Source organism: Sceloporus occidentalis, unplaced genomic scaffold, assembly GCF_023333645.1.
Source record: "Sceloporus occidentalis isolate IW3139 unplaced genomic scaffold, rSceOcc1.0.p SCAF_42, whole genome shotgun sequence".
Lineage (NCBI taxonomy): Eukaryota > Metazoa > Chordata > Lepidosauria > Squamata > Phrynosomatidae > Sceloporus > Sceloporus occidentalis.
In genome coordinates this window covers 2,901,759-2,914,625 of record NW_028317022.1, presented here as the reverse complement: position 1 = coordinate 2,914,625, position 12,867 = coordinate 2,901,759, and the positions used below count along the sequence as shown (strand labels likewise).

At 36.8% G+C, this 12,867-nt stretch overlaps 1 protein-coding gene across 1 annotated transcript in view; it reads right to left on the bottom strand.

Moving 5' to 3' along the window:
* The window catches only part of LOC149289873 (nesprin-1-like), a 129,969-nt gene that overhangs the window by 45,231 nt on the left and 71,871 nt on the right, over window positions 1–12,867 (bottom strand). Inside the window, exons 79-90 of the mRNA XM_089490176.1 lie at window positions 10,491–10,622; window positions 9,679–9,782; window positions 9,172–9,328; window positions 8,204–8,335; window positions 7,507–7,662; window positions 7,158–7,367; window positions 6,932–7,033; window positions 2,812–2,931; window positions 1,825–2,025; window positions 1,514–1,687; window positions 533–664; window positions 4–200 (exon numbers count right to left, since the gene is read on the bottom strand). Coding sequence (XP_089346302.1) covers window positions 4–200; window positions 533–664; window positions 1,514–1,687; window positions 1,825–2,025; window positions 2,812–2,931; window positions 6,932–7,033; window positions 7,158–7,367; window positions 7,507–7,662; window positions 8,204–8,335; window positions 9,172–9,328; window positions 9,679–9,782; window positions 10,491–10,622 — 1,817 coding nt within the window. The remainder of the gene's footprint in view (window positions 1–3; window positions 201–532; window positions 665–1,513; window positions 1,688–1,824; window positions 2,026–2,811; window positions 2,932–6,931; window positions 7,034–7,157; window positions 7,368–7,506; window positions 7,663–8,203; window positions 8,336–9,171; window positions 9,329–9,678; window positions 9,783–10,490; window positions 10,623–12,867) is intronic.

Genomic DNA, 12,867 nt, shown 5'->3' with positions numbered 1-12,867 from the left:
TACCTTGTCCAGTGTCTGAGTATGTTCTCCAGTCTACTGAGTTCCTTGGACACCCGGTTGGTATTTTTTGACCACTGCTCTCCCAGTTGATTCAAAAGTCCATCAAGTTCAGAGCAGCTGACAGACATCAACAGTCGTTTGCCGTCTTCCAAGACTTGATAAACCCTCGGCTGATACTCCATTAAACTTAACTTAAAGCGCTGGAAGGGAGATCATGAAAGAGAGAACTATTGTCATTTTTGCTTATGTTGATCATTATTTACAGTTGTGACAATGTAAAAAAGGATAGTATTATTATTATTTGTAAAGTAAAGTAGCCGTTGTAGCCATATTATATATATATATATACAGGATTCAATAGTTACTAAGCATATTCCCACCTCTATTTATATTAAAGGTGACAAATCTGAAAATAATAATAATTAACCCCAAAAAGAACTGAATAAGCTTTGGTTGGGGACGTATTTTAAATATTGCAAGATGCCAATCCTTGTATGTTTTCCTACATTATACCTAATGACAAAACACTCACCTGGTACAGTTGAATTCTTTCTGAAAGCCTTTCTTCAGACTCTTCCACCAGTCCAACTGTTGGTATATTATTTTCAATCATTTCCAGTTGCCTTCTCAGTTGTACATATTTTTCATCAAAAAGCATCCATCTCTATAAAAAAAAAAAGAAAAGGCGCTGAAATACTAAAAAATTAGCAAACTTGTACGTTACCGGTAATATTAATTGATCAATTAAAATTGGATTTAAGCTGCAAGGCACCGTGAGTCATGCTATGCAATTCTGGTAGGTGGTCGTTAAGAAAACAGCAACCTTGCTTGTCTTATTACATATTTATTTTTTTATGACCAAAATAAAAGAGGATTAACAAACATGTTCCTGAAACTAAAGAGAAGAAGACAATTCATCAGACCTTTTTTATTTCCTGTTCAACTTATACAACACAGCTTCCAAATACGATATTGTAAGTTTTGACCACAATTACCTTAATGTTAATGTAAAAAGGGCTTTTGGTGCCAAAGGAGGACACGGTGATAATTATAGGTTGCTGGTTTGCACTACAAATCCTGATTTAGCCCAGATTTAAAAGTCACTCTAACTACGTACTATGTAACAGCTTGAAATGTTTTAACGTGCATATTTTGATCACAACTATTTCCTAACAATTAAACAAGTGTTTAAAGATGTCATTTTATTTTTAAAGCATATTTAAGCCTATAAATAGCTTAGATCATTTAGCATTTACCGGAAATCAAGCATCTCATTTAAAATTCTAGGCAGAGATGTTAAAAAACATCCAGATAAAATGGTCTTGGCCCACAGAATAAGCTTTTTTCTTGGTGTAGCTCATGGCAGGTCTCCAGTCTTCATGGTGCCTTGGATGCCTTCTGATCATTATTTCAGCTCAATTGCGAGGGCTGAATTCAGGGCCAACACCGGCTCAGCAATTTAGGTTGAACAATAAAGTAATGCTGCCCCAACCACAGCCCCCTATAACTTTACCTCCAGAACGTATTCTAGTTCTACACCTCTCTTATGCGCCTGTTTAATGACAGCCGAAGCCTGTTCCATTAACTCAGAATGTAGCATGGATTCCCTTGGTAGAGCATAACTGCTAATCTTCCTGAAGAGCGTCTCGGTGAGGATCATGTGTGATTCCAAGCCCTGGAAATACTCCTGGATGACAGAAATGAGAAATACTTTCAAATGTGATCAGATTGCATATGATCCAGCTGTATAGCTGTTACTAACTCCAACATAAACATAAGCCAAATTTGTTGTGCTAAAATCAAAGACACAAAAAGAAAGTTTACCTTGTGTTTTTCTAGAAGAGCGTGAATCTCATTTCTAGATGACACTATAAACTTTTGTTTCTTTGACATCTTCTCTTCTCCCGTCTCAATCAAGTCTGTCAGGTCTTGTAGGGCTCGTTCATACTGACTCTTAAGAGCTAGATTCTGATTTAATCCACTTCTTCTTGAGCCAATGATCATCATTAATTCATCATACGTATCCTGGAGAAAGACACATAATCAACACCTAATAATCATCATCAGCCTTACAGGTATTGGAGTATACCTTTGTTGAGACTATCAACCAATACCTTTACAATTGCTACAATAAATATACATGGCTGCAAGATACTTGATGTATCTTATAGCAAAATATACTGGCTATTGAGAAATACCGTACTTGATGTGTGGAATTCTATTCTATACTATACTCAAAACTTACATATTTGGGAGCAGGTTATTATCTCTTATTATCGCTTATCCCTCCACCTAGTGTCTCTAACTTGCATTGCAAATGTTATAGGCTTTTGAATAATTCACAGTTTTTTTCTTGTGTGACATGACCATGTTGGCATAAGTGTGCCCCTGGATGCCATGCCGCATTAGCTTACTAAAAGCAAACTTTACTGGGAGGTTGATAGGGGAAATATCTACTACTGTGAATCACATAACATTGTGTTACCTGACCCCACTGAGCTCCATCTACCAGAGTGTGCTGGCCCAATTTGGACCAGCCCTGTTTGAAGAATGTGTACCAACCCAAGGGGCACAACTACCCTCCTGCCCAGGTCACCCACAATAGTTAATAATTGGAAGAGTCTTCCAACAGCAGTGGTAGAACTTATGGAATTTAAACATGGATGAGGTAGTCATAAAGCTATCCTGAAAATAAGGTTTGACATTTTTTTGCAACAAAATGGCCAGACTAGAGGGGCCCTAATGGTTCTTATGTGCCTTCAAATTCTATGCATGTTTCTACTATTAATACAAATAAACAAGATCACAAACCTGGAGTTTTGAAAGTTCCTGCATTGACGACTGGTCAACTTGCAATCTGTCCCCACGTCTCTTTAGCTCTGTTATTTCCGTGTCCATTTCTTTAAGGCTTTCTTCTGCTTGTAAGATGGCCTGTAAAATGTAAGATGCCCTTAAGCTTGCGATCAAATTTCACATTTACAAGGAAAAAAGCATGTACAGGAAGTGTTTGCAAATTGGGAGAAAATACGTCATAGATTTTTAAGCTCTCATCACAGCTACCATGATTTGACCATTTTAAGATCTGTACTTCTCCTCTTAAATGTGGGAGGCTTCTCACAAATAATGAGGAAATTGCAAATATCGCCATCCATAAAAAGAAAAAGCCGCAGGTGTCACAATCTGATAGGGGGATATGAAAATGGCTGCCAGTGTTATATATATATACTTGACACCAATAGTGTACACTGGCTCACTTAACCAAAACTAGAATAAACAGCAGGATTAACTCATTAAAATGTATTCTGGCCATAAATGGCTATGCCTATGTTCACCATGAATATGGTCTCCTGTATTATAGGGTTAGGTTTATCCTCAAGCCACTTAACTCGGGTCTAGGCAGTTGAGAGGGTCTCACAGTTACATCATACTTTTTTTTCAAGTCAACCACCATTGGATATCGACTACATTTGAACGCATTGTGCATAAATGATTAAAAAATTGAATACACGTGACAACTGATATGGACATAATCCAATGAGTGACCCATAGAAATTGAACAATCAAAGGTGATTGCAAAAAGCAATCCTCCCATAGATTACAATCGGAAAATGTTTTAGTTATTGAATTAGATTTATCTTGGCATTGAATTCAGCCCATTAGCTTTGCTTGGGTCCTACCAATACATTACAGCATCTTTGCTTAAAAAAATCAGATTTTCATATAAACAGAGAAAAGACACAGACAGATCACTATGCAAAATGTGATCAATGTATCCTTGGATGTGGTTAAATATAGGCATGGGGACACTTAAGGTTATTTAGGGCCGTGAAAAGCTTGACCCATATGGGATTAGGTGCTATTTATGCCGTTTTCTAAGGACTATATCAGGCACTCATTTTTTCTGATTGCTTTGTAATTCTGAATACACTGAATCTCAATGTAAAAGAGTTGTAAAAGTAATGAATTATTCTCCAAGAAAGAACTCATTTGACTGGAATGTAGATGCATGACCTGACTATAAGCCCGGGCAGCAACATTTTTTCTTTGGCATTAACCCACTAATGGCGGCCAGCGTGAATGTAAGAATACGCATGCAGTGCCTACGTATAATCAATTTTAATGTGGCACAGAAGGAGTGCAAATAGCTTTTGCTTTGTTAATCATTGAGGTTGAATGAGCTATAGGCTTTTCGGATGTGGTTCTTTACATACCCACTAAACTATCGAGGTGTTCCAGGAACAATAATGCAATCATTTCATCAGTTTTTAGGAAAACCTGACCAGGTGCTAATAGAGCTGAATTCCTATTTATCAAAGAGCACTCAGTATGGCGCTTTATGACTTCTTGGGAGTCTTGAATACTTTCAAATAGTTTATATGTAGCCTATGAAAAAACCTTTCTGTTGTAACACGCACAGCTTATTCTTTCAAGATAAAGTTTTATTGATTATCTAGTATGACAACGTGAATTGAACAAAAAAGGATATGAGAACATGAAGTGATGAAACAACATTATACGGATAACAGCAAAATAAAGTGTGCGAAACCAAAATAGTTTGTTTTTGTGTTAACATAGGAATAATGGATCTAACCCTTTCTCTGTGGCTTACATTACCGTCTATACCAGGAGAATTAGGGATGTGGGCACCCACATTTTGTTAAATAGTTTGGGCCTTTAAATTCTTGGTATCTTCATGATTGTATTATTATTATTATGTTTTGATTAATTATTTTCCTTCAAGGGATTTTATGGTTGGCCTTTTCCAACTTAGCAAGGCTGGCTAACTGTTCTTCCTAATATCATACTACATAATACGAACCATAGGCCATGTGGAATGGTGGTAGGGACCTGCTGCAGCTTCTCAGACTTGTTTAAGCATGTTGTCAATACATCGTGTTTCATGATTGCTGGGATACTATGATGCATGAGATCACATTGGAATGTGTGATGTCTCAACTAATCTCACCCATGATACATGAGAGGTAAACTTTACCCATACTAGACATGTGTATAAAAATATTACTCCCTTTATGTCACACCAGACCAGAACAACCTTGGACTCTAATGACAGCATGCAGCCCCATACATAGCTATGTGTACAAAATGGCTGCTTTAATTGTGTCGCATACTACTTAATATGATGTTGATGGCATGCCTACTATAGTTGACTACAAGAATCCAGTTCGTATATATGGACAGATAAAGCAGTGATGAAGATAACGGAGAGGCGACTGACTTGTTAAACATGAACTACTCACTGCATGCATACCAGACAAGGCTATGTTTACTGAATTTATTGAAAAAAGAAACATGATGATGTTGTAACCTCCACTCATCTCTAGTACAAAAATGCAAACTAAACTAACAGACGCGACTAAACTAAAGAAGGAAAACAGCAGCATCTTGTAGATGAATCTCGCTAACCACTTCATTAATAAAAATAAGCAACTGTTTTGCCTTTCATTTTGTATGTAGATAGATAGTCACAAAATCATAGGAGGATATGAAAATGGCGGCCCGTGTTTTACAAATGGAAGTTCCAATAGTTTCATCAATGAGCTTCATGAAGAATTTGCAAGCTGATCTTCCCAACTGTTTTGTCTTTCAATGCTCATTTTTATAAGGCTACTATGTTGTGCTTTCCCCAAAATATATGTAATATAATTTATTTAATCTGCTTCATGTGTTTTATCTCAAAAATGGCCACTAACTAAAACATGGTTATTATGGAAACCTAGTTTTATATCGTGATTGTCACCATGCCACATAATATCCCTTGAAATAATGGTTTGATATAACTTGCTGATCTTCATATGGCGGTCCTCTTGTTTGTTTTGTTTTGTTTTACTGCAGTATTTCTGTTTATTTTGTTCCTATTTCAATCATACAAAGTCTGTATTTGAAATGCTCTCTTACATGTCTTACGGATGTATACTGATCCCAGGCCCTCTGTTGACAGTCTGCTATACTGAGAAAACGTTGATCATGTACTTTGCCACCCACGGGTAGTTTCATCATGATTTAATATTAGCCAGGGTGAAACCTAATTTGCGCAGGTATGTGGGAACGGCCAAATGATCTTGGATATATATATAACAATTTTTAATTAAGCCAGTGGATCTTTTTGAATGTGTCAAACGTGCTATTGGAGAGTCAACGTCAATTTGGAAGCACAAAACCTGCAGTAGCATACAGAGGTAACGGCCTACTTCTAAAACCTGTGTTTTTTCCCTTACTTGTTAATTGCACAAGAAAAATATATTAATGGAACACTGGTACTTTTTACACTATATATATATATACATATATATATATATATATATATGTATTGCCTTTTTGTAAAATAAATGAATAACAAAGCCAAATGGTTCCACCATTCAGAATGCTTTCTTTGACTGCTTCGGTTTATTAGAAAAAACACAAAAACATTATTAACCCTTCCTGCCTCAAAAGGCGGCTATGCTTTGCAAGGCTTCTGCAGATCAGTCTAAAACGGAAAGGGTTAAACCCAGCTGGCCTAGATACAGAAGAAGCATGGTTCACATGATCCTAAAAGCTGTTTTGCAGCAGCACTAGCGGTATCTTGGAATGTGACCCATCTGGTATAGGGTTCCTGTAGACGTAAGAAAAGGACAGAATCCCTGGAAATATGAAATATAAAAGAATAAAGATTTCAAGAGAGAGAGAGGGAAACGTAGATCAGTAAGAAGATAAAAACAAGACACTAGAGTGCTGATACTGAAAGGTGCAATTGATATAACCCACATTGCAACTGACGCAAAAGTTATAACCCAAATGGCCAAAAGTTGTACCTTGAAAAACTAAAAAGGGTAATTCTAAGTTCAAGAGCATATTTCCCAGAATGTTATGATATTTTGTATAGAAGACTGTCAAAGCCTGGAAAAATCATGACGAGATAATAAATGATGACCTGTATTTGCTCCTTTGCGGGACTTTCTGCTGCTTCAGCCAGTTTGTGCAGTATTATGTATTTGTTATCAGCCAATGATGTAAAAAGCATCTTCAAATCATTCTGTAACAGAGGACATGACAAGTACACAGAAAAACAATTATGAGTCAGGATAATGAAACTATTTAACTATGCCTCAAGATAAAAAGTAATTTCTTAGAGAAAGTATTACATTTAGACATCACACCTGAAATGTTATGAGATCCTGTAACCTCTCCTTCATTTGACAGCACCGATGGTTTACAAAGGACTCTAAAGCATTCAGTCTGCCCATAAGACAATATAGGGTCTCCTCTATTATCTCATGGTTATCGCCTCTGCTTGAAAACGTTTGGAAAAACAGATTCTTGTTTTTATCCATCTCTTCGGTCATTTCCTTTATATCTTTTGCCAAAGTCTAGCGTAAAAAACAGAATGTTAATGTTATAACATGAAAAGTGCTAATAATGAAATTTAATAGAATGATGGCAATAATGAGCTTGTAAAAATAGAACGTTTTAAATACATCCGCTTTCCTAAGAAGAAGTAAGCATTACCTCCTGGTGGTAAAGACTTGTCTCACTTTCTTCTGGCTGGAGTGCAGTTGCCACAAAAATGTGCTGTTCCACGTCATCCAACCACGTGGAAGTTGCTGACACAGCGTCATACAGTTTTTTCTCCAACGGAAGACTCTTCTTTTCTCCACCTCCATTCTGTACAAACACATTTAGAGGCTTCATTAGTTAAAATACAAGCACCACGAAGACAAGGTCTTCTGCCACCAGAGGCAAATGTTTTCATACTTTAGCAAAGTGGATTTGTCCCCTACAAATTATCCTGATTTATTAAACTTTCTACAGCTTCTGTAAAGAATAACTGTGAAAATCATGGGATAACTATTAAAATAGCTGCTTCCACTGTGAATTTTCAAACAAATACTTAATACCAGCATTCATGAAGTTTACTGAACTAAGAGAAATACTAGATTTGGGACAGTAACAAGCCAGCTGTTAAGATGATTTAAAATATGTTCTTCTAGAGGCAATGTTATAGATAAATAATTGTGATCTCTTTTCACTGGTGCTTCTAACTGTGGTCCATAATATTTCTGGATGTGGTAGCCAAGAAGATGCTGCTTTGCGTAACAGGAAACCAAGCTCTCAAAGGGCAGTATGGCTGTCTAGCATCCTTGCTGGCTTGACGAAGCCTAGGGGAACATATACATGAACTTGTTACAATTAATCACAGGTTTACCTGTAATGATATATCTTCAAGGGTTTGGTTTAATCCATCCAGAAGGTTTGCTACAGATGACCTTTCTTGGACTTTCTTGTCTCCTTTATAAAAAGGCACTCCAGGCACGATCCTATTTGATTGGCTAAAAATCTAAAAGCATAGGAGATATGATTAGCAAATTACACACAAACAAAGGATAATCAAGTGTTCTCCGGACTAGAATGAGACCCTTCCTTATGTTCTTGCACATATTACTATATATTTTAAGCTTATTTTGTACATTTCTGTTTTTTTATTTCTTTATTCAGATTTTTCTACCATGTTTAATACACAGGCAAAAAGTAAAGCAATTACTGTGAAATGAAAACAATATTAACTAATCAAGGGCCAACACAGGGTAATGTTTACCTTCCACCAGGTAGTTGTCAGGTGGTCATGGTAGACACAATGTAGGCACCAACAAACATTGGATTAGCATGATGATAAAATTATTACAAAAGAAGTCATATTAAAAAATTTTACCACTAAATGTGATTTCTGATGTATGGAGTACGGCTTGGAAATTACCTAACCAAGCAAAACCTGGAGGACACTTTTGAGAGTTGATGCACTGAGATATTCTGCCATTATATTTTAATAGCATGGATAGGTAAAGGTTTCTCTGTGTCAGTTTTCTGTGATCCCCAATAGGGTAGGTTGGTCACGGTGGACACCCAAAAGCCATCATTGATTAAGTCTGTTCTAGTTTAGAAATGCCTTAGGTCTGTGACATTCTCCAAAAATCCTGCCAACAAACCAAGCTTTCAGGAAAACACCAAACATATTGCTTAGCATTATTGAACGATGCTGTTGTAACAGAGATATCTTACATATTAAAATCTACTGGTTATGAAACACACTTTAGCACCTAGTGCTCAATAATCTTAAAGTACTACTTCATGAAACCCAGGCAACGTTTTTTTAATGAAGACAAACATCATAACTACCGGGTGTTCTTGCTCCTGCTGCAAAGCATTCTGCATTAACTTTTCCTTGGTAGTGAGCTCCTGGTGAAGGCTTTCCCATTTAACCCTCAATTCATCTTCTGGCGCTGACTTTAATCCTTCCAAACCGAGTTCATGGGACAGGGCATCTGGTCTTTCACTGGTTAAAAAAAAAAGGCATTTACATTCTGTATCAAGATACTTAATATAACTTTCCTTAATAAAACTGCATAGCCCAATAGCAAATTCTTACTCTATTTCAGGGTTGACCAAAGTACACGATTCAGTGACGATTCAGTACGATGACATTGTGCTCATCTATTCACCTGAATCTACCAAAAACTGCCACGAACATTGGAACTTGAGAGAAATTCAACAATCCATACCATCTGGTAAGGCACACTTAACCCTCTTTCTCTCTCTCTGTCAGTGTGTTATTACGTTCATTCTTCTTATCAATGACCACACTTTGCCACAAGCAATGATATTGTATAAGGATATTGTCCATACCTGACGTTAACTCTTTCGGTCGTCTGTTGGTTGATAATTTCCCCTCCACGGCTAGCAACTGATTGTAATAACTTCTTCTGCTCAGCAAGTTCTTGTTCCAACGCCTAGCGTGTAAGAAAAAAGGTGTATTTGTTGCACTGGTACAAGATGGTCTCGTTTTCCAGTGAACGTGAATACCACAGATCAGATATTTTTATGCTTACACCTCCATCACGCAGTCCTCTCTTAGCCACCTTTAACATTACTGGCACCTCTAACAACATGAACACGACTTATAACAGCTTCATCGTGGAATCAATAATACCCCCTTTTGAATTCAGTGCCGAGTTCCCCGACCACTCCTGAGATGGTAGCGTATGACTACTACTGTATGCAATAGTACATTTCCTTATTAAAAACATTGAGACTTAATATATATTTAGGAAGGGTTGGCCCTACCATGTAAGTGACCTAATAGGCTGCGTAGGGTACTGGGTTGGTAGGAGGACACCACAATCAGGTTCTCTCTCAGGGACCGAGAGCATGCAGGAGAGCGGTACAATATATAGTTTGTCTAGAGCACTAAGGAACCTTTTGGGATCTCAAGAGGTCCTGGAACACCCTATTTTTCCCCGAAATTTAAGGGATGTATTACACACCTGTTAACTAAATGTCAGTGGCATCATGTTCAGAAATGCATTTTGTTTTGTTGACAACTAACATGTTATTAAAAACTCTTGGAAATGATACCCTGGCAACCTTATGGAAAGATACAATTCTATTTTTGTAGGAAAATAAAACATAAAAAATTCCAAAACATATATATTTTTTACTTTTTTCCTTTGCAGACTGTTCTGTTTTTGCAATGAACGTGTTGTCCTTGCCTGGGCCAGCCATTCTTGGACACTAGGGCTTTGCGATGATGCCAACTCAGAATCTGGTTCGTCCTTCTCATGAAATGCTCCCTAAATAAATAAAAAAACAAGCAAACAAGAAAATGTGAAAAATTATGATGCGAGCAGGCATTTCCCTGATGCGAGAAGGGCTCCGTTTCGTAACCACTACCTTGTGAAAACATGATCACTTGTTAAAGTTCTCAGATTTTACTTGGCGAGCTCTTCCAGTTTTAAGAAATAGTTTCCCCGCATATGTACTGAATCTGTTAAGACCTTGACACAAGGTAACGAATTACACATCTTTCGGTTACTTTTGGGTTTTTTTGGTGTGTTTTGACTTTCACAAGTGATCAAAAGGGTCTACAGTAAACCACCACCAAATACCTTGATTGCCAAGATTACTAGAAGTAAAAAAAGAGCTAGAACTTTAATAATAAGAGCTAATAATACAGCTATGCAGCTATCCTGCATATGAAACAAGATCAAGGATCGAATAACTTTACAGCAGAATCTTTGTTCATTTGTCAGGACAAATGAAAGTTCCTCATGTGGTTATTCCATCTGATTTCAGTACTTTGGAACCTTACGGCATGGTTGATGGGCTTTTTAGTAATATATACTTGCAAACCCCAAATTATTTAAATGGTAACTAACTTCTGTTCTTTTTCTTTGTATGGTTTGCCTAATGCTAAATATATTACAGCAGCTCCTTGCTCCAAGTCAAATGGAAATAGCGCTTTCCAGTCTATAGAAAACCAGCGTGCAATTTCAATTATGTTTAGCAAGTTTATGTTTATACAAGTTACCAAGAAAGGCTCTAGAAATAATTAGCCATCAACATGATAGTAATTCTCAGGAATTAAATCTCACTGAAATCAACAAAAAATATAAACAAACATTGAAAACTAAAAATTTTTTATACTTTTTTTATTAGCCTATTATAGACAGTTATAAAGACAAAACTAAGACTATACACTACATAAGGGATCTGGTGCTATTTTTAATCTGCTGCTTTTTTTGTTCTAGAAGCATCTGCTGTCTATCGGACATAATTCTACAAAATGACTGTTAAGGGAATATACAAGTAGCAGTTTGGATAGAAATGATTTAATAAACAGTATTTAAAGTGGCAGTAACATGTCGTAGCAAGTGCTGAGAAAAAGCAGAGCTTATGTGGGTGAAATTCTCTATGCTGTAGTGGGGGCTGGGCAGAGCAAAGATGCAGCTTTTCAGGCACTTAAGGGACAGGGCTTTTTTTTTTTTTTTTTACGGTATAGGACAAAATAAATTGTGTGATTGATTGGTAAATGCCCAGAAGTGCAGGGAATATACTATAAGCTCACTGCTTCGTTAACTGATGACCACAAAAGTCGTAGCGTGGCATTGTTTTACACAGATGACATACCAGGTACATTATTGGTCCTCTGGGTACATCTTTTCACGGTATACATGGTACGTCATGGGCCTCAAAGGGGTTAAAAGGGCCAATAGGTCTGCAGTTTCTTGGCCAAAAAAGGAACATTATTTATTTAGGGATGTTGTTAGAGGTGTTGCTAGTGGACATATCTTTATGGAGGATTGCAATGTGACTTTGTGACTTATTGATTAGTTATCCATCAAGGAGGGAAAGTGGGAAATTTTTATTTTCTTGGCTGTTCGATATATTCGACGATTGAAGACTCAGTGTCAGGGACATGCATGGTAACTATCCCATAACTAGCTGTAGGCTTTTGACTACTTCTACAAAGCAGGCAAAGGCTTACAAACATTGACCTTGGCTTGTAATGGTTTATTCCCCCCTATGACCATTTACCTAGTATTTGCAAGTTGCTTTTTTTCTATTAGAATTATTAACTGAATTGAATTGTGTATTTATGTCTCAAGTAAAGCAACATAAACTAGAAATACCAATGCTTTATAAATATAGTCATTTTTAACTTTAAACCATTAGTAAGCAGGGAGTGTTTCCATGCCCTTCTCCTTCAGAACACGTAGATATACACTATAAGATAGACTTCAAAAAAGTATTGTTATTTGAGGACATGCTCTTCCTCCCAAAGAGGCACCTGGTATAGGGTAGCCTGAAAATAACTTTGTTCAATTCATCCTAAGAGAAACTAGGAATCTGGTCACTTTTGAGCGTATATAGATAAAATGGAAATCAAATTTAGGAGGTATTTATTCAAATTCAAGAGAAATCGGTCTCTTCATGGGACACTATTATGTTTTGCATAAGCCTTTAACTATGTGTATGTTTGTGCACATTATAATCCTATTTTCCCTTGCTAACCCTGTGACTGTGCTTAATGTATCA